The sequence below is a fragment of the Megalobrama amblycephala genome, linkage group LG19 (assembly GCF_018812025.1).
Source record: "Megalobrama amblycephala isolate DHTTF-2021 linkage group LG19, ASM1881202v1, whole genome shotgun sequence".
Lineage (NCBI taxonomy): Eukaryota > Metazoa > Chordata > Actinopteri > Cypriniformes > Xenocyprididae > Megalobrama > Megalobrama amblycephala.
Window position 1 is genome coordinate 29991485 of NC_063062.1, and position 22242 is coordinate 30013726.

At 37.5% G+C, this 22242-nt stretch overlaps 1 protein-coding gene across 2 annotated transcripts; it reads right to left on the minus strand.

Moving 5' to 3' along the window:
* Positions 1–4996: 4996 nt before the first annotated feature.
* On the minus strand, positions 4997–15692 carry onecut1 (one cut homeobox 1). Of its 2 annotated transcripts, none has more exons than XM_048169165.1 (2): positions 13953–15692; positions 4997–10399 (listed from the first exon to the last, which is right to left on the minus strand). In XM_048169165.1, exons 1-2 carry the CDS (start codon positions 15031–15033, stop codon positions 10107–10109), a joined length of 1374 nt encoding a protein of 457 aa, XP_048025122.1. In that variant the 5' UTR covers positions 15034–15692; the 3' UTR covers positions 4997–10106. The 2 variants fall into 2 exon arrangements, with proteins under 2 accessions (XP_048025122.1, XP_048025121.1); XM_048169164.1 differs by having other exon boundaries at positions 13938–15692.
* Positions 15693–22242: the final 6550 nt, after the last annotated feature.

Below are 22242 nucleotides of genomic sequence, written 5' to 3' on the forward strand. Positions count from 1 at the left end.
AACTGACACGATCCATGATAACATGATATTTTTAGTGATATTTGTAAACTGTCTTTCTAAATATTTCGTTAGCATGTTGCTAATGTACTGTTAAATGTGGTTAAAGTTACCATCGGTTATCACTGTATTCACGGAGACAAGAGAGCCGTCGCTATTTTCATTTTTAAACACTTGCAGTCTGTATAATGCATAAACACAACTTCATTCTTTATAAATCTCTCCAACAGAGTAGCATTAGCCGTTAGCCACGGAGCACTATCAAACTCATTCAAAATCAGAAGTAAACAATATAACAGTATACAATACTCACATAATCCGACGCATGCATGCCACATGCATGACGAACACTTTGTAAAGATCCATTTTGAGGGTTATATTAGCTGTGTAAACTTTGTTAAGGCACTGTTCAAGGCAAGCGCGAGCTCTGTGGGTGTGGACCACGGATTTAAAGGGGCCGCAGCATAAAATCGGCACGTTTATAATGATGCCCCAAAATAGGCAGTTAAAAAAATTAATAAAAAAAAATCTATGGGGTATTTTGATCTGAAACTTCACAGACACATTCAGGGGACACCTTAGACTTATATTACATCTTTTAAAAACATAATCTAGGGCACCTTTAAAGGATTAGTTCAGTTCAGAATTAAAAATTTCCTGATAATTTACTCACCCCCATGACATCTAAGATCTTTCTTCAGTTGAAAAGAAATTGAGGTTTTTGAGGAAAACATTCCAGGATTTTTCTCCAAATAGTGGACTTCAGTGGCTACCAATTGGTTGAAGATCCAAATTGCAGTTTAAATGCAGCTTCAAAGGGCTCTGCATGATCCCAGACGAGTAATATGGGTCTTATCTAGCGAAATGATCAGTCATTTTCTAAAAAAAAAATAGTATAATATATACTTTTTAACCACAGCGCATTACGTAATCATGTTGGAAAGGTCACGCAAGTAACGAACAAGTGTTTACAACAACAATCAAATGTGTTTACATCAAACGTGCAAAGACTAAGTCAAATGGCTTTTACAAAAAAAAAAAAAAAAAGGTAAAACAATGATGTGGGATGATTTTGACTTTTCCAACATGATTTTGTAATGCGTGGAGCATCGCAGAGCAGTGCAAGATGAGCATTTGGGGCCAGTTGTTCAAAAGTAATCTGTCCGGATTTCGGCTATTGGATTGGATCAAATCTTGAAAATAGGTTGTTCAAAAGGAAAAAAGGATTCTGAAATCACATTAGACCACAAAATCCAATCTTGGTTTTGATCTGGATAAAATTATCAGTTCAAAACTTTGGTAACATTTCACAATAAGGTTCATTAGTTAAACATTAGTTAATGTATTAGCTAACATGAACTAACCATGAGCAATACATTTGTTACTGTATTTACTAATCTTTGTTAACATTAGTTAATGAAAATACAGTTGTTCATTGTTTGTTCATGTTAGTTCACAGTGCATGATGCACTGATGTTAACAAGATTTTAATAATGTATTAGTAAATGTTGAAATTAACATTAACAAAGATTAATAAATGCTCTATAAGTGCAGCATTAGTTCATGTTAACTAATGTTAACTAATGAACCTTAGTCTAAAGTGTTACCAAAATTTTTAGTAAGATTGGGATACCTTTGATCCCAAAAAATCTGGTTTATACTGATCCCATCAAAAGGGTGGATTTCAAGAACAAAAATTTAATAAAACTTTAGAACTGGTCAAAAAATATAACGTTTTTATTACATATACATACACACATATTTTTTATTTTGCTCTTGATTAGTTAACTTTTAAAGTAATAAATTAGAAGTAGACATTAGGCTACATATTTAGCCTTTCGGTAACCTACTGTAAAGTAAAAAAGAGATTGTGGTGCAATAAAATAATCCCCAAACAGCTCTTAATATCAAACAAAAATATTACATTTAATTCAAAGTGTTTTTTTTATCATTGTTTGTAAGCTACATTGGCACATTCATAAGACATGAACCAGTCAAAAGTTCTCCGCGAGCGAACGCAAAGTCCACCCCCCCATCTCATATTCATTCTATCGCCATGTCCCTTTAGGGGCTCCGTAGAGCAAGTAATCAAGTAATCCAGTTTTGGTAATCTGAAAAAGTGTGTATGTGGATCAGGGTGATGCAATCCAATTTTCCTTTCAAAAAACAGCACTAAAGTAAGATGGATTACCTGATCCTGGAAAGCAAAACTTGGGATTTCCAAATCCAGATAATTCTGATCCAGATTAAACATTTTGAACAACTGACCCTTGTAGTTAAAGGGTTAGTTCACCCAAAAATGAAAATTGACTCACCCTCATGTCGTTCCAAACCCGTAAGACCTCCGTTCATCTTCAGAACACAGTTTAAGATATTTTAGATTTAGTCCGAGAGCTTTCTGTCCCTCTGTTGAAAATGTATGTACGGTATACTGTCCATGTCCAGAAAGGTAATAAAAACATCATCAGGACAATCATCATAGTCCATGTGACATCAGTGGGTTAGTTAGAAGTTTTTGAAGCATCTAAAATACATTTTGGTCCAAAAATAACAAAAACTACGACTTTACTCAGCATTGTCTTCTCTTCCGGGTCTGTGTATATCCACAGTGACGCTGCTTCTTCTTCTTCTACGGCGGTTGGCATCCAGCTTATTGGTGCATTACCGCTCCCTTCTGCTCCGGACAGTGACGCTGATGACGTGTTATGTAATGCGCCCGAGCTTCGTTTACAGTCTGAGGGAGACGCACGCTGTTTTCAAGCTATTCTACATTGTTTGTATTTTGGTATTGCTATATTTTTTAAAATGGTGCATAAGTGTGCATGTCGCGGATGTCCTAATCGCGTCACAGTCCAGAGCAGAAGGGGGCGGTAATGCACCAATAAGCTGGATGCCAACCGATGTTTTTATTAGCTTTCTGGACGTGGACAGTGCACCGTACCTACACTTTCAATGGAGGGACAGAAAGCTCTCGGACTAAATCTAAAATATCTTAAACTGTGTTCTGAAGATGAATGGGTCATTAATTACATAATTTTCATTTTTGGGTGAACTAACCCTTTAAAAAGTATATAAGTATATACTTATATGTATATAATGTATATACAGTGCCCTCCACAAATATTGGCACCCTTAGTAAATATGAGTAAAGGCAGCTGTGAAAAAAAAAAATCTGCATTGTTTATCTTTTTGATCTTTCATTCAAAAAATTCACAAAATTCTAACCTTTCATTGAAGGAAAATAATTGAAAATGGGGGGAAAAGCTCATTATGAAATAAATGTTTTTCTCCAATACATGTTTGCCACAATTATTGGCATCCCTAGAAATTCTTCTGAGTAAAATATCTCTGAAGTATATTCCCATTCACATTAACATTTTTTAGCACACCAGGGTGACTAGGAGCATGAAATTGTGCAGCCATGACTTCCTGTTCCACAGGCGTACAAATATGTGTAAACACAAAGGACAAATCCCCTTAATCATTCATCACAATGAGAAAAAACAAATAATATGGTTCTGATGTGCAGCAAAAGATCGTTGAGCTTCACAAAATAGAAAATAGGTATAAGAAAAAAGCTAACACATTGAAAATCCCCATTTCCCCCATCAGGGAAATAATTAAGAAGTTTAAATCAACTAAAGATGTTACAAATCTGCCTGGAAGAGGACGTGTGTCTAAATCCTAAGTCCTAATGTGCGGTGAGGAGGAAAGTTTGAGTGGCCAAAGACTCTTCAAGGATCACAGCTGGAGAATTGCAGAAATTAGTTGAGTCTTGAGTCTCAGAAAGCCTAAAAAAATTACCAAACAACACCTACATCCCCACAAGTTGTTCGGGAGGGTTTCAAGAAAAATCCTTCTTTGCTCATCCAAAAACAAACTCCAGCATATTCAGTTGTCAGACAAGACTGGAACTTCAAATGGGACCGGTAAGAAACTAAAATACTAGCTTCTGTGGTAATAAAACTAAAAAAATAGCTTTTTGGCAACAAACCCACCAGATGGGTTTGGTGCACACATGGATAAAAAGTACCCCATGCCCACGGTTAAATATACTGCTGGATCTTTAATGCTGTGAGCCTATTTTTCTGCTGGAGGTCCTGGACATCTTGTTCAGATACATGGCATCATGGATTCTATCAAATACTAACAGATAAAAAATCAAAACCTGACCACCTCTGCTAGAAATCCAATAATGGGCAGTGGTTGGATCGTCCATCAGGACAATGATCCAAAACAAACATCAAAACCAACACAAAAATGTGTCACTGAGCACAAAATGAAGCTTCTGCCATGGCCATCCCAGTTCCCTGACCTGAAACCTAAAGAAAATGAGTGGAGTGAACTGAAGAGAAGAAGCTTGGAGCTGGAATCTGAAGGATCTGGAGAGATTCTGTATGAAGGAATGGTCTAAGATCTCTCCTCAGGAGTTCTCCAAACTCATCAAGCATTATAGAAGAAGACTCAGAGCTGTTATCTTGTGAAAAGGACATTGCAATAATTGGGTGCCAATAATTGTGGCCAACATGAACTAGAGAAAAACATTTATTTCATAATTAATTTTCATATTTTTCAAAATTTGTGCTTTCTTATACCGTTGAACATCCTGTTTTAAACTAGGAAACAACAACTTGATATGGGCCATTCAGCAAAGAAAATCAAGTTTAAAACCTGTCAATGTTATTTTGATGGCATGTAACAAAATAAAGATATTGAACTAGAAAAAAATGTAGGACAGAACTTGAATTTATCCTTCAGATATAGGTTGGATAGTGAAAATTTGTGTAGGCTGTTGTACACCAGATTGGAGCCAAAATGAACACAGATTATTAATATTTTTAACAATGTGCACTAATGAGTCATTACCAAGAACATGCATTATAAAGATTCAATTTTGATATCCTTTTGACTTTAATGATATAACATAGCCATATTTGTAACCACATAGTGTTGTTGAGTATCATAGATATGTTGAATAAAAGACACGAAAGTCAAGATGTCTGGTTGTGATGCGCTGGAAAACCCAACCTTTTTATTTTCTACATTTTTGTGACTACAGAAATGCTGAAACATTTTAACACTGAAAAAAGCATGGTGACATCATTACTTGCATCTTTTTTTTCTTTTTTCTTTTTCTTGCTTAGCAAACACAGAAGATGATATTGCACGGCATATAGAGAACAGTAGCTAACAGTAAAGAAAGGGGGAAAAAAAAAAACAAACAATTTGATATAGATCGGAATTTAAAATTAAAAGCATGACGCATTACAACCTGAGAGTAATACCTACTGCATTCCTCCACTGAAACAGACACAACATACAGAGAAAACAGGCCGAGAGAAAGAGAGAAGAAAAAGAAAAGTGTAACAACAGAACCAGCTTGATACAAGATGCACTGTTCGAAATGGTAACAAGCACTACTTTTGCGAAAGAAAATGTCAGCAAGTTTATTTTTCAGTTTATCAAAACCTTCCTCTTTCTTTATAATAATCATCGCTGGAAGTAGTCCCTCTTGGACCTACAAAAAAATAAATATTAAAAAATGAAAAACATGATTTTGTTTTCCAGCTGATTGTCTTAGGCGCTCTCAGTATTATACGGCACACAGAGCCAAGCCTTCTATCAAATGGGAACTCCTTTTCCACGACAACCAACTGGGATAGGAATTAATGATTAGAGCAATCCCAACATTCACATACATCGAGCTATCTAAGCTAGACACTACATTAGAGGAGTGGGTCGGGACGGAGCGTAAGGTTTGGGAAGAGAAGGGGTGAGTATTCTGATGCAGACAGCAGCTGTGACGCTGTTGGCGAACACTTCTGGGTCTTTGACTGTGTTGTGGGCAGAGAGGATCTTGACTCACAGTAGGGCTTGATTTATGCCACTCTTTGCTATTGTACAAAAACAAATCTTAAAAGCTGCACCTGGATCATCTATCCGATATCCCTTATGCGACACAGGAAACCCATGGCCAGCGAACCTAATGAAACAATTCTGATTGTACAGCATTGTGAGACGAAAAGTGCTGCTATCATGAGCTTTCTCTTCAGTCCTGCTAATATAAGGGACATTGTTATGCCTCATTCTTTTCATGATGTTTTCAAGTGGTGTCCTCCATCCTAAGCAGACACACAAAATGCACCCAATTGTTAAGGTGAACTGTACAAAACCATGTCTGAACCACTAGCAGAATCAAACAGAAATGGAAACTGCTGAAATAACAATACAGGCTCAACCAATGCTGTGATTTTGAGGGGGGCAGCCTGAAACTGTCCCATTTTAACATGTTAGCTTTTGCAGTTTGCCATTATGCAGGCACAAAGCATTTGTCTATTTAAAGGTAACCATGTATTCTGAGCAAACAAAAGTTTTACAAACATCATGGCACATGTTTTGCCAGTAACCAATTTTTGGGGTAATTTAGAATTCCTTAGATAATCCAAACTGTGGAAGACGGGAAGAATGTTTGAAACTTGTTTTCTGCAGATCTGTTTGGTGCCACTAGTGGAGCAGAAGTTTCGTCACCTTCAACATACAACATTAGACACACACTTTCGCCCTCCCCATACATGCACACATCAATTCCTGTTTGCTTTGCAGATTTATTAGACTTTGCTCATTGTCAGTACACACGTTCGAACCAAAATTGACATATCAGATGGATCTAGGCAGCAGTGCCACGTCAATTAAAAATCAACCCAGCGACGTGGCCCCGCCCCCGGCAGACCTGCTGCCCCGCCCACGCTCCACCCTCTCAGTGTCCGACACAGCAGGACTTGTAGCCCTCCTTCCCAAAAGCCACAGATTGTACTGTTTAGCAGTATATGCCCCCCACTAAACTTGTCTACATTGTCCCACTATGCCCTCTACTGGTTCATACCCGTGCAGACAGCAAATAACCTCACAAACGCCAGTGCTTATGCAAAAATTACACTACTTTCTTTCTTTCGTCCCCCCCCCTCCCCCCTCCCACTTTTTGGTTTGGTTAGAAAATCTTTGGATGTGCAGCAATACCCATAAAACAATGATTTTAAGTACAAAGGACAAAATCATTCTGGACATTTAAATAACATAAAAAAAAAAAAAAAAAATCAACTAAAAAACATCAAACACTGCTTTTTTCGCCGCAATGAGGTCGGGTCTCTGTGGGCGGACCGTTTGGATCTCTGGCAGTGTATTAGTACAAGGGCCAAAGTGCCATCTAACATACAAACACAGAGGAATGGAAATTCATCAATATATCTACACTTCAGACATAAGGCTGTAAAATAAAATAAATGTCCATTTTTTTTGTTTGGTTTTTGTTTGTTTTGTTTTTTTTTTCAAAAAACCTACTATGTACAAATCTATATTTTCTACAAATACATAAATTAAACAGAGGTTAAGCGATACAAAAATGCAATTAAATTAACGTAAATCACAACACCGTAGTAGAAGAAAGTGAACGAATATAGACACAGAATCACAGCAGTTGGTTTTACCCTGTAAAAAAGAATAGTCAAACATCCTTAAGAGTATCGGAATAACACAAGGCTTTAAAAAAAATAAGCTTCTTTTTCTTTCTGCAAGTTTCAGGCTTCTATCTCAGAAACTCGCCTTTGGTGACCAAAACTGAGCACTTTAGCCAAAACCGTCAAAATAAATACTCATAAAGCTTTTTCCCGAAGTAACATCAATGATTACCAAACTAGTTAGTTCTGCCTTAATCACATAAACTCTCTATACAACAGAACTGTGAAAATTTATTACTATGAGGTATTCAGATATTGGTAAAGACGTGCACGGCCTAATCGGTGGACACACCCACTGGTGACGCGGTGAGGGGGGGCGGGGCAAGCGGCAGATTTGGCTGGGCGTTTAAAAGGGAGGTGGCAGGAGCTTTGGTTTGTCAGTGAGAGTTGGAGAAAGCAAGAGAAATTCCTTTGGTATGTTTTCATTGCATGGTTGCACTGGCAAAAGCACCACGGTGAGAGAGAAGAAATATTCCATTTTTTCTTCATCAGTGGCCCTTCCACAGGCTGAGGTATTCCGAGAGTTAAAAGGTGGGTGTCGAGAGGTCAACGGCGGTTTAACACTTTGGTTCAAGCAAGGCACTCGTCCTGTGAGTTTAAAACATGTCTGCCGAGGGCGCTGTTATGAGCACGGATGAGTGATAGAGAGCATTAGAGCGAAGGAGAGGAGGAGGCAGGGGAAAAGGAGTGGAAACACACCATCTATTCATCCACCTTATCATTCATTTAGGCCGTGCAAAGAGAACAAATCTTTGGTATTCTTTGGTATCATTACTTTGATAGAAATCACAAATGGAAACGGACTGAGGTAGCATCTTTGGTTCACACTATAAATATCAGCAGGTCTTAACATGTTTTTTTTGTTTAGTTTTTTTTTTTTGTCATTTTTCTGCTTTTCTACATGAGGAAGCAGCGCTCTTTTATATATGCTTCGATGTTGTAATAGTCGTAAATACCAAATATATTTTAAAGCTAAAACACACCACAAGAGACAACAAGGCCAGATATCTTGTGAGTTTGAGTGAGTCTATTATATGAAGCGAACGCATCACCCTGCTTCAGTCTCAATAATGCTTTCTTCCTAGTTGTGAAATGCATAGAATGCTCCCTCTCTCTCTTTCCAGGCGGGGTATTGGGTTCTGGGCCCGGATGGGGACACTGAGGTGGCGTTGATGGTCGATGGCGTGAAAATGATGCATTAGACAATGAAATAGCCTTCTATCAAGAAATAAAAACAGCATCTAAGTGAGCTGAAAGGGGAAATGAAACCACATGACGGCTTATGGGTATGTGAAAGCATGCTGTCAGCCACCAGGCATTCAAACGTTACATTAAGGATGAGAAAGTTGGTTGTATGCAATGAAATAAGTCTGTGAAATGAAATGTAACACAAAACAACCTGAATTTCCTCCTGCTTCCTCGAATGACAATTAACATGTGCATGCAGACAAAGCTAATTATGATAAATGACAAAAACCCTGTGTTATTTCACCCAGACATCATTAAATGAGAGTCTGCGAAACTCAATATCTCCTTATAAGCTATGTTTGACTGATGGATGTGGGTATGAAACGGTGACAGATGCTAGTTAGTGTAACTTTATCTTTGGTTTTCAGCAACTGGCATTGAAACATTTAAAATACAGGTAAAAAAGGCAGGTTAAAGCTAGCAAAAATCTCCCTGAAATAATCACAAGAAAGGACCGAGGCAGGAATGGGGTGCGGGCACAGATGTGTCCTCACAGAGACATGCTTGACTACTACTAGTTTGTTCGTTAGGACAAATAAGAGACTTAATTATATGTTAAATGGCTACAGGACCCGCAGTCCATATTACGTTTACGGAGTCACCTGAATGGACCTGTCACAGAGTGTCTTGATAAGAGGAAGTTTTGCCTGATTTTAAAATAATAATAGTAATAAAATACACATGTTTCTTTGGTTCTACCATCTGTGATTGATAAGAAGTGAAGATGGCAAGTTCACATGTATTTTTTAGGTTCCTATGTAACTTTTCCAACAATTAGGAAGAAAGCACTATCCTGAGGGTGACATTCAGGCAACCTTTGTCAAGATTCTACACCACCTGATTATATTTGGCATCCTTGGCTAGATCTGGGATGCCTAAAAACACAGAGGTGAGGCATTACACCTGCAGGTCAAGCCCCTCAAATATGGAATCTGACATCAGAGTGAATAACAATCACTCCACGTTTGAGAGAATGACCAATCATTGATGAGAAAAAGGTTTTGAAAGCAACCGATCAAGTGAAAAAATAAAGACTTTGAGATGTAAGTTAGGGGATTGTGTTGAGATGGGGAACGACCAGTGATTGGAGTGTAACTTGTTTCTTTTCTTTTTTTTTTTTTTTTTTTTTGTAGAATGTCAGACATAAACGAACAAAGTCCTAAATGGGGGTCAAAGTAGTCTTTGGTGTTTTTCTTTGGATATTATAAATATCGGTACTGTACAAGTTTTAAGGGCAAACGCTGTCTAAAATTGTCTCTTGTTAAGTTTTCTTTGTTTAAAGCTTTTCCACCGAAGTTTTTTTTTTGTTTGTTTTGTTTTTTTCCCCATAATGCAGCCATTACTCCATCATGCTTTGGTACAAGTGCTGGAGGAGGAGGAGTTGGCCGAGTTGGAGCTGCCGTCGTCCAGCCACTTATCAAGGCTCCGTCGACGCGCGTTCATGAAGAAGTTGCTGACGGTGGCGAGCTCCAGGCCCAGCTGCTGAGAGATGGTGATTTGTAACTCTTTGGACGGGCGCTTGTTTTCTTTGAATATTGCATGTAAAGTCCGACGCTGGACATCAGTGAAGACCAGCCGGGGCTTCTTGGAGATGCTCCCCCGCTCGCCTTTACCGTGCTCCTGCTCCTTTCTCTTGCACGCTGAAAGAACAAAAGGTCGACATGCAAAAGTCAGACATAATTGCCTAACATGTAAAAGAAACTGGACATTCTGATGTAGACTCATTTTTTGTGATGGTATGAGGTTTTCTAAATGGTTCTTAACGCAAATCAGTCAAAAACATGGAATAACATTCTGCTTTTTGGAGGGTTTGTATTGTCATTTCATGTACACTATGAATAAAGCATCTGGAACTGTCCGTGGTGCTTAAATCTAGCTGCATGCATGGCAGATACACTGTTACAACCAACATGATCACTTCCTATAATAATAATAATAAAGCTTATTAAACCACAATAAGCAGTCTTTTGAGTAAAGACGACTACTGAGGTTTTCTGCCGGCATAACGGTTTAGCTTCAAAAAAACACAAGGGGGCGCTAAAAGACGGTGCGAAACCGCTTAAAGTAGGTATTTACTTGAACGTCAAACACATAGGCTACAATTAATTCGTCAACTGTAGTCTGTTTTCTTAAACCATCTCAACTCATTAATATGTAAAACACAGATTTGCATCTCAGTTCATTCTAAAGCGCATTTCCTATTTACTTGCAAAAGTTTAGACAAGCGTACTCATTTGAAAATGTAAAATTCAAATAGATCCTATTAAGTAAATATTTTGAATATTATTTGAATATTCATAATATTTAAATCAATTATTAAATATTTAATAAAACTAAGTATCCTAAGTATCCTATTTTGTTGAATTGCTATACAAAGAGGTAAACATTGATAGTCGTGTAAAAAATTCTAGTCGGGTTAAAAAAATAAAGAACGAAACTATGCACAAGGAAAGCAGTTTGAAACTGGGTAAATATTAACAAAAAGCAAATGAGCTCGCTATCATGTGTCATAAATCAAAACTGTGTCCATGCACAAGGCCACTGTGACGAGACCCAAGCAGATTCCCAGGGAAATAACTGCGATCCTCTTTATCCTTCAGCACATTTGATCATCACATATAGGTACTGTTTGTCTGCAAATCATTAGACAGGCGCCAGATAAGCGCGCACACGAGGGCGAGGGCGCGCCCACGGTCACTCATTTCACAGTAGCCCCATGCAAAAAACAAAACTCCAGTCTAATCTTACGCTCTGGACTATGAAGTCGATATTATACCATATAATTATATTACATCGTTATATATAGCCTGTGTAATATTGCAATATAGCCTAAAATAACAGAGCAGAAAATCAGATATGCGCTACATATCAATTACTGGTCTTTTACGCATTTTATGATTTAATAACACTTATGAATTATTACTACAGATGTTGATTCAAAGTTAGTTGTGAAGTTTTAGTGAAGCCGCATATGTAGCTACATTTGGGTTCAGACATTCATAGTTTAATAACTTAAAATGGCTCACGGCTTTTTAGATATCAGTTGTTTCCTGAAATTCCTGAAATGTTTAGATGTAAATTTTTATAATCTGTAATACATTATTTGATATATTTTAATATGCACTATGTGGCTAACTTTTTATAATATTACAATAATTTCTTTCATGGAGTAGTTTGCAATGGGTGCCTGGGTTTTCTTCAGTTTTTCATTTTCTTCATATTTATTCCCAAATATTATCAAATAGAAAAATTATTAACGATTAACAGTAAAAAAAAAAAAAAAAAAAAAAAAAAAATACTGTTATAATTAATTATCATTTTTTACCTTTTTAACAAAATTACGCAAAAACAAACTATTTAAGGTATGCTACAATGAAAATACATATTTATTTTTCTAATAAAATTAGACCAGGATGGCCTTTTAAAAAATAATAAAATGCTGATTCCTCATAATAAACATATGCTAAAATAAATATAAAGAGCTGAGAAAATTCAGTTGAATAGAAGCGTGAACGACAAATTCACAGCATAAAAATCTCGCGTGTGAAAAAGGTGTAAAGGCAGTGATGTGTAAGACTGCTGAGTGGTCTACTGTCTTAAATTACTAAGGAAAAGGAGAAGGGAACTGAATTTGAATAATCAATATACCAATTCTATATTTACCTCTCAGTAGGCCGATCACATACCCTCAACCATGTGTACTCGATCAATAATATACATCACTGTGTCTGGAACCTTTACTAATTTCAATATCATTTAACGGAATATGAAAATAATCTCGCTAAACCAAAAGAAACGAAATCTAACTGACTTGAACGTTCAGTAGTTTATTATTATTATTATTATTATTATTATTATTATTTAATAATAATCATCATGCAAAATCAGATCCAAACCATTTATGGATTTTAAGCTTATATCGACCAAAGGAAAACCAAAATACACAGCCTATGAAAATCATTACGTGAATGTAAACAAGTTCTCTATAATACTGTTCTTATAGAAACGTGAGTTACTAAAATTGTATGATGTAAATTTATGTGTAGTTTTTACTATGAATGTGGGGCAAAAATTACAGAGCAAGGCCGAATCTGAATCAAACAAAACCAAACAAACATCAGCCAAACATCAGTTTGACGGATATTTATAATGAAAGCAAAACTTCGATATAGAGAAAGGAAATCGAGCGCAACTAAGAATGTAAAATAAAGAGTAGACTGATGGTGTGTGTGCACAAGACTAAGATAATGACACAAAGAGAAAGCGTAAATTTAAAATCGATATAAACCTCTCCTCATACTTTATTTTTTTGCGATTAAATTTTCGTTTTTTTAACCTTTTCTCAGATGCAGAAATGAATTACTCTTATAACTGTAATGACAGTTATGATGGAGTGGTGTAAAACAGAGGGACACTAGTATTTGAGATGCTCTCTTTTTTTTTCCATCTCACTTGCTTTGAACGGATCAGTGGCCCCCAAAGCCGCCAGCCAATTGATTCTAATTCTCGTGAGGCAAATTAATGGAGCCCCAATCAGTTAATTAAGAAAACCTACACAGAGAACACGTCACTGGAGCTGGACAATAGATGAAGAGATCCAACCAGAAGAAGAAAAACAAGTCCCTTTTCTTGCAAACACACTGCGACACGCATTCAGAGCCCATTTCAGTAGTGCGTTCAGCGAACACAGTAGCATATTTACACACACCTGTTCAAAAACTAAATATATTCAAGATACGATTCATGTTGTTTCACCACAACATCATCATCAGTGGTTATTAACGTGCTGCAAAGACAAGTGGACACTGGGACACTGCATCCATTTTCACATAGAAACAATGGGCCACCGAGGCTTCCAGACGCACATTTCTGATTAAACTATTTCTGTTGACCCGTCCATGATCTGTATGGTCAAATTGCTCATCAAATAGCCCAAAACAAACAAGCAAACCAAAACAAACCCATTGCACGGGATCAATTTTCTACATCGAGAACAAATCTCAAGTTTGAAGTGGCACAACAAGCACATAATAACATCGCAAAATCTAAAACGTAAGCTTAGTAGGAAACCTCCAAAAAGCGTCGCAAAAACGATGAACGCTGGTCAGTCATGAAATGCATTTGAAGGAAATGAAATGAGAGTGATATACTGATGAGAAGAGAAGAAGTGTGTATTACCTATTGTTCTCTCACCTGCGAGCCTGAGCGCTGACATTCTCTGGAACTCAGGCTCCTGCAACCATTTCCACATCCTGCGGAAGGTTTCCCGACCAGACTTGAGCTTGCTCCAGGGCTTAGGGTTCCGGAGCAGGTCCGAAAGCGTCCCTTGCGAGCGGCACAGCACTCTCTGGGCGAAGATGGCTTGCGGAATGCTGTATCTTTTCAGTTCCGTGGTGATCCTTTGGGCCACTTCTTTGGTATTGACCTCTTCCATCTGTCCCGAACTGCTGCCGTTGTTGAGCTGCGATCCGGGCGCGGAGGAGTGGTTCTGCTCCCGAGTGGAGCCCAGCACCTGCCCGTGGCCCTGGGCGTTGAGATGGGCGTGCGGGTGATGGTGGATGCCGTTGATCGGCACCATGCTCGCCGAAGACGCGCTCATGTGCTGCTCCCCGTGTCGAGCCAACATCGCGGGGTGGTGTGCCTCGAATCCGTTGGGTGTGAGCATCTTCTCGGCGGGCATGGTGGCCCCGGGGTGCGCGTAGGGCGGCAGCCCCTGCTGGGAGTTGTGGATGCCGCTCAAACCGGATCCGGACAGGGGCGACAAGCTCTGTCCCATGCTGGCGACGTCCTTGTGGTAGGGAGAGTAGAGGTTGTTCATCGGGGCTAGACCCCTATCGTCCCTCATCAAGGTGAAGCTCCCGCTGACGTTCCCCGGGATCCTTTGGTGCGGGTGATGATGGTGGTGGTGGTGGTGGTGATGATGGTGGTGCGGGAATTTGTCGGAGACGGTGGAGATGGGCGGTAAGGGCTGCAACGGGGTGAGGGTGGTGTAGGTGCTGCTCATGCTCATCCCGGGGGGAGCCTCGCACGCCATGCTCATGGCCGGGTGCAGGTGCGTTGCGAGCCCGGGGTGCTCCGGGGGCCGATGGTGATGATAGTCGCCGCTGTCCAGGATTGATGCCATGCCCATGGAGCGCGCATGGGCTGACAGGCTGCTCCGATGGCTCCTGTGATGAGCGCTGTCTCCGGTCATGAGATCCGCCGCGCTGGGGACCGGTTCATGGCTCACTCCGTGCAGATCGCCAATGTTCTCCATCGACAGCTGGGCGTTCATTATACGTGCAAGCGTGTGGACAAATCATCTATCTGATATAGCGGAGCAGTGTCCACAGAAGTGCTCTCATTGGAAAAGTTCTGTTTTTTATCTTGAATATTTTTTCTTTGTTTTCTTTTCTGTTTTTTTTTCTTCCCTTTTTCTATGTTTTATAAAGTTTTGTAATTTTGTTTTAATATTAAGGCCCCCGTCCCTTCAGCAGTGCATGGTGTCGGTGTGCTCGCGTCCCTCGCCATCTCTTGCCATGTCTGCTGTTGTTTCGCGCACTGCTCCGTGCTGCGGCTGCCGCTCCGCTTTCCCGCGCATGCGCGCTGATCCAGGCTCCTTTGACGTCACTTATTAAGGAAGATGCACCCCATTGCTATTAAATAGGAAAGCCTCCTGCTGGATATATAGCATGATCAACCTCACACTGTTATACCATATAATAATAATTACAATAACAAAAGTAAGTGGAATGGAATGAAGCGTTATGACAATTATGCTTTATATGAAAAATCAGATGACCCTAGGAAGTTGCAGTATGCGCGTGAATAATGCATGAATAAAGGTAATTTGTTTGGCAGAACCTCCTTAATGCCATGGGCGCAGAAAACACACTTCCGGGTTCACCTGGGGGCCTCTGCTTGCATTAATATGCATATACATTAGTTCCTGATCCAAACTTCAGAGAAACCTTTAGATGCACATATGACTGCATATATTACTAATATTATATATAAAACGTCATGACATTCAGTTGAAATAAGAAAGAACCCACACTTACGCACACAATATATAAATATATATATATTTTTAATTGCAGAAAATTGTGCAAATATACAGACTGCTGAATGTAAGTCATCCTGTACCATGCAGAGTTGGAGTGTTTTTGGGATCAAGGACAGACGGATTGGTAATAGGCAGAGAAAGGCTGGACAGATGTTTCTATTGTTGTGCTATTAAGAGTAACGAACCAAGCCATCAGGAGTGTGTCCCGCTTCCGTGGCCTGGCGGTATAATGACACAGCACATTACGTTTCATGGGTGAACTTCATTCTGCACACAAATGAATAGGCAAAACGCACTTCTATTCCAAATCAACATTACAAACATAGGCGTGTTTTTCTTACATAATGGTTTTACTGAATACTCACGAGTTTAAAAAGCGTCAATCCGACTTTGCAAAATATACACAGTTAACAAATGTATCAAAAATAGGCTATCCATATGAAGTCAATTAATGTAGATTGTGTAAAAGTAAAAGACAGAAGGCAGATCAAAATTTAATAACATAAATCCGACATGCCGGTTTTGAAAGTTGGCGGAACAAAAATTAACAAGGCAGTTACAAGCCCCCCTAATCCAACCCCCCCCCCATCCCCCCCCCCCCCATTACACACACACATACACATATTACAGAGATATCACTTTGCACGACTTCACATTGTTTACAGTTAAAATCGACTCCAAAAAGTCAGTTTCATAACCAGTCAAGCGGGAGAACGGGATAACTGGACAGTTGGAGCCCGGCGAAAGCGTCCAAGCCCGGGTGGGGTGACAGCTTGCAGTGGTCAGTCCTGGGGCCCCCAGCCCTCGGCCCCGCTCGTGCGCATAGGGGACATGTCAAAGGTGACGCTTCAAGACTCCTGAAGCTAACAGCTGCGGGGGAGGGAGAGAGATTAACTTTTTCAGACTTTTCCTTGTTTCTTAGGGACCTGCTTAGTGACAAAACACATACATCTGTCAGGGTCAAGAACAATGCCATCCGGATTAACGAGTTAAGAAGAACAGAAAAAAAAAGTAAATTACGACAAATTAGAAGTCAACTCGGATCATTTGTGAGGATTTGACAAGTGGTTAACTTAACAAGAGATTAATAATAATAACAATAATAATAATTTGCTTATTATTATTATTATTATTATTAACTAGAAGGCAATTACAATTAAAGTTTTCAGAAATGAAACAACATTGTCAGCTGAAATATAACAACAAATAAGTAAATGCATGCATTTTTTTGTTTTTGTTTTGTTTTTACCACTTAGGAGGAATTTACAGTGGTAACAAACTTTCTGGCTCACGATATCATTTATTTTCAAATAAACAAAAAATGAAAGCCATACACTGCAGGTCGCAGGCTTTGCATTGCATCGACCATTAATTTGATGAAAAAGATCGTATTCAAGCACGAAATTTAGCAGCCAGCCACATCTGCGCACATTCTCATAGTGGTCGATATTTTTCATTCGCACTCGTGTCTCCGTGACGTGCGCAGCGGTGTGTGTGTCTGTGTGGGGGTGATGGAGGCTTTTTTTCTGTTGAGGCCTACCTAGGCGTCTCTCCTTGGCTCTGAAACCAGAGTTTGTAAATCTTTTAACTGTATGTAGCAGTGGTGGAAAGATCAGTTTGGATATACAGTATTAGACCATAACGCGTAAATGCGTCTTAAAATTAATGTCGCAAAAAGGCGCAGGCCAAAATATTGTAATATAGAATTATATTTTATTATTATTGTTTTATATAGAATTATATGTTATTAAACTGATAATATTTAATAAGTATACAATTATAAACCGAGGCTATGCATGGGAGAATTTTAATTCAGTAATTCAAATTCTCAAAGATTTCATAAGTTTTATTTTCACAGCGATTTAATCTCATGAAATAATAATACTAATAATAATAATAATACTAATACTAATAATAATAATAATAATAATAATAATAATAATAATAATAAGACTTAAAGGCAGTGCTAATGAAACAAATATTGATTATATAAAAAAAAAAGATTTTCCGCTTAGCATTTCTTAATGGGGTAGGTGCATTCACTCACAAATATATTCAGTTATTTAAAGACTTTTGCCCCTGAACTTCCCTCAAATCGTTGTACTGTTTTTATATGTGGATAGCATTTAAAATGTGAATTGAAGCCAAACCTGAGCACTTATGCCACTATATGAAACAAAGATCAATACAGAGTCAAATATTAGCATGACAGGTTGATGGTAATTTATAAACAAACAGAATTACAGTTTGTTTTTCAACGATATTTCAGCAATAACCTGGCAATTTAAATGTTTACCCAAATAACGTGGTTCGAAAAAAAAAAAAAAAAATCTTCTGGGATCAGGTGTAAGGTTTTAAATGATCCAATACTGTAAACTGTGAAGAATATAATTCACACGTATATACTCTCTTATTTCCTGTTAAAATATCTCTTAAATTGTGTTATTCAATTTTCAATTATGCAGACTTCGTTGCAAACTGTTTTTAAAAAAATCGTTAAATATTATTTTATTGTGAAATGTTTATTATTATTATTAATCTATTTCAGTATTAATATTCCCAATTCCAGAGTTCTCAAACTGGATCTTTAAGGTTAATGATAGCGTAGCCTATTACTATACATATACCATAACATTGTTTTATGGTATAATGTGTTTAGTAATATATGGCCCTCCACTACATTAAAACTCAAATTAAATGTTAAACGAATTGATGTGTTTTAAGATCTCAGAGGCAAACCTCAGAAAAAAAAGGCCTCTGATATGGTCTAAGAAATACAGATTATTGTTATTTTTAAAAGACTCCCGATCTCACAGCGTTCTGGACAGGGGATGATTGAAATATGCAACAATCGATTGTGGATTACATTAGCGGATCAGTTTCTTCCAATTGAAAGTAGAGTGAAAAGATACAATTACAGCAACACTCAGGATGGAATAAGTAACAGAAAGTGTTAATTGATTGTTTTAAGAGGATCAGTTGGAGATCATTTGAAACTAGTGTGTCCACCAACGCAGTAACAAATTCAGCATGCCGATTTTAATTTAAGATTTTTTTTTTTTTTTTTTTTTTTTTTTCATTTATACACGTGCGGAATCAATAAATCGATTAAAAATGTTTATCACATTTATTGTTTCGTCCAGTACAACAGGAAGTGGAGATGCTGCATAGGCTATAACTCATTTTGTTTTATAGAACGCGAAAAATAATAATAAATAACATGTTTTTTATAAATAGCCTAATAAAAGTCAGTTTGTTTTTTTCAAAATCCAAATAGTCCTATAAAATGTAACGATTTCGGTGCACTGTCTTAAGGCTTAACTATGGGCACTTTTAGATTAAAGTATTGTAAAGGTGACTGACATCTGTAATCCTGTTCAAAACCGATTAATTCAAAACAGCCAACAATAAAATAAATGAATAATTCCTTTCAAACACCAGAGAGTAGTTATAGTTCATGGTTATATAAGAAGTCAATTTAAATCAACTTCCCAGCTGATGCAACAAGTTTCTATTATCTCTGTATATGCATCTGTAGGCTACATTTCGGGTTCAATTTGAGAAAAAATGGGAAAATAAAACTTTGTTTTGGAGATGTCTTGAAGGTAAACAAAATATTCATAAATAATGTTTTTAAATTCCAAAACTATTCTAAGAGTATCGTTCTATTATAGGATTATGCTTAGTGTAGCCTAATTATCTTTAATTTAAAATAGCATAATACAATTGTGATTAATACGCGTGAGTGTGTTTTAGAGAGCGAGCGTGATAAGAACACACACACATTACGATAATTTATAGAAGAGTATAGGTTGTACAAAGATCTGTATAATATAATATATTTGGATGGACAATATGTGGCAACGACTCAGCCTATTAAAATCTAAATCTAGCCTAAATCAACCTATTTGGGAAGCATAACCTGGAATGAAGATCAGTAGGCTAACACAAGTCATGGTAAAGCAAACAATCAAAAAACATTTCAAAATTACACCCATATCTTTACATTCCCCATCATTTTCCTCTTTTTTTACCAAAAGTTTCAAGTATACTACATTCTGAAATTTACAGTAAGGTCAAAAGTGCCATGATTTCAGTGTGTAGTGTAAAATGGGCGGGCAAAGACATCCCTGAATCCAATCAGATACATAAACACACGAGCCTTCACTTGATAATTAATTTTCATAATTAATGAGTATAACAGGTGACCTTCAGTGCGTCAGATATTTTGAGGGCACCATCATGCTGTTTGATCTAATTATAATGAGGCAGTGAAACATAAACCTCTTAAAGTGGCCCATATTAAAGCTCAGAAATATGTATGTGCCACAGTGCAGACACACCCTGTTCCAAAGTAACACGACTCAATGCATGAATGCAGTGATGCTGACATGATTATACTGTGATTATTTTGAATCAGGTTTATGGGAATCATGGCATGGCATATGATTTACAGCACTGGAGCAATTTGTCTGCATAAAAGTGACCCCTGACTGTAACCTTGTTTTCAAGTTCAGCAAACTCCGCAGGACGCCAAATGTCACTGCATCCAGAAAAACAACATATACACTCATCATGCAGCGATTCTTTCCTTTCTCTCTCTCTCTATCTCGCTCTCACACTCTCTCCACACACATACACACACCTTCCCATGCTTACCGACACGACGCGCTCTTTATATTATGATACCAGTCCCATCGCCGTAGATATTATCATTGCCGAACCATGCACTGACATGTACCTTGTGTATTATCCACAGTTTGTCATGGAAAGCAGTCATTTGTTTAAGAGCGTAATATGTTCAGTGTGCTCCGTAGTTACGGCGCTTTCTGCATCCATCCGGCGGGTCTTCTCCAACAGGATAATCGCTTTTCCACCATTTCCATGATCGAAACACAGCATCCACGGGCAAAAACTCCGTTTCGGTCGGTGTTGTTTGCTTGTCTCTTGGCTTTTGCTTCTGTCTTATCCGTGCATTTAAAGATGCGCGTGCATTTGAATAGCCGCGCGAGCGGTTATGGATCCGGCGCGGGCTGAAAGGGAATCAGTATGCAAATTATTTCAGTAACAATCGAAATGTTCGATCTGTGATCTGCGCACTCGCCTCTCACTCGCTCTCTCTCTCTCTTTCACATTCATAGCCCTCTTAAAGCCCATTTCTCTAAACATAACAGTGAGATTTTTTTTTAAATAAACATTTTAAATATTAGATGTATAGGCTACTATAAATAATAATAATAAAATCTGTCAATACACTTTATTTATTTTAAAGAAATGCTGGTTAAAAGTACTTTAAAATTTGAACAAAATAGAATGTGTTTGCTATTTGAAAACACTATTAAATCATATTATATTATTATATCATATTATTAAACATATTTTTAAATAAGGAGCCTTGTATAACTAAGATCCTATAAGAATATGCAAATAGATTACTGTAAAACAGTGAACACAAAACAATAAACTTAACCTTGTTTAGAATAACATAATAACATGTATTCCCAATATGATATATTCTTTGTATTTTTTGTTAAAATCCCTTTATTTTGTAAGAAAGCCATAAAACAAACAAGCTAAAAATGGATTTTGAACCACACAACACAAAATATTATCAGCATAAAACATATTAATTTAAAATTACAGGTTTTGCTGATTATTTTGACATCTTTTTAAAAATATTTGATTAGAATTATATATAACCCTTTATATTCCTGAAGCAGTCATCTGCCCCATATAATCAATACTGTGTGAATCATGTCTATCTGCTTATCCAGTTTCTTTATTAACAGGAAAATGTGATTGTAATGCATGCATTTGACGCATTTTAACATATAAATATAATATATATATAAAATTCCTTGAAAAGGAATGAAAAAACAAAACAAAACATGAATAATAATAATATAAAAAAAAGATAAATAAGAACCGATCTGATTCTTTCAGTACCTCTGATTTATAATGTGCCTCATACATTTATACTTCTGTAATAAATTATTGGCAGTACTTTTAACTTTTAATCTTTTTATATACAGTAATTTTTGGTTTATTTGAGGACTGATATGGCAACAGTAGACCCAGAATAACAATCACAGAAAGAGACAAACCTAACATTGAACTGTTACATGCATTTGAGCTTCATCTTGAAATTGCAGGCCATCTGCCATTGAGATGGGTTTGAGGATGAAGGGTCAAGGGTCACTAACTCAGGGTTCAAATGGCAACCAATGGTCACTCCATTGAACCCGAGTCCTCAGTTCTGCTTAATTTAATGCTGATGATCATCTTGAAAAACATGATTGTTTTACCACCTCATTTATACTGTATCTTACCTTAACCACTAACACACATTGTTTCCCAATCATACCGCATGTAAGGATGGAGAATTGCTATGGTAGCAAGTTGGCTTTAGGGTAAATATATAGAACACACACACACAGA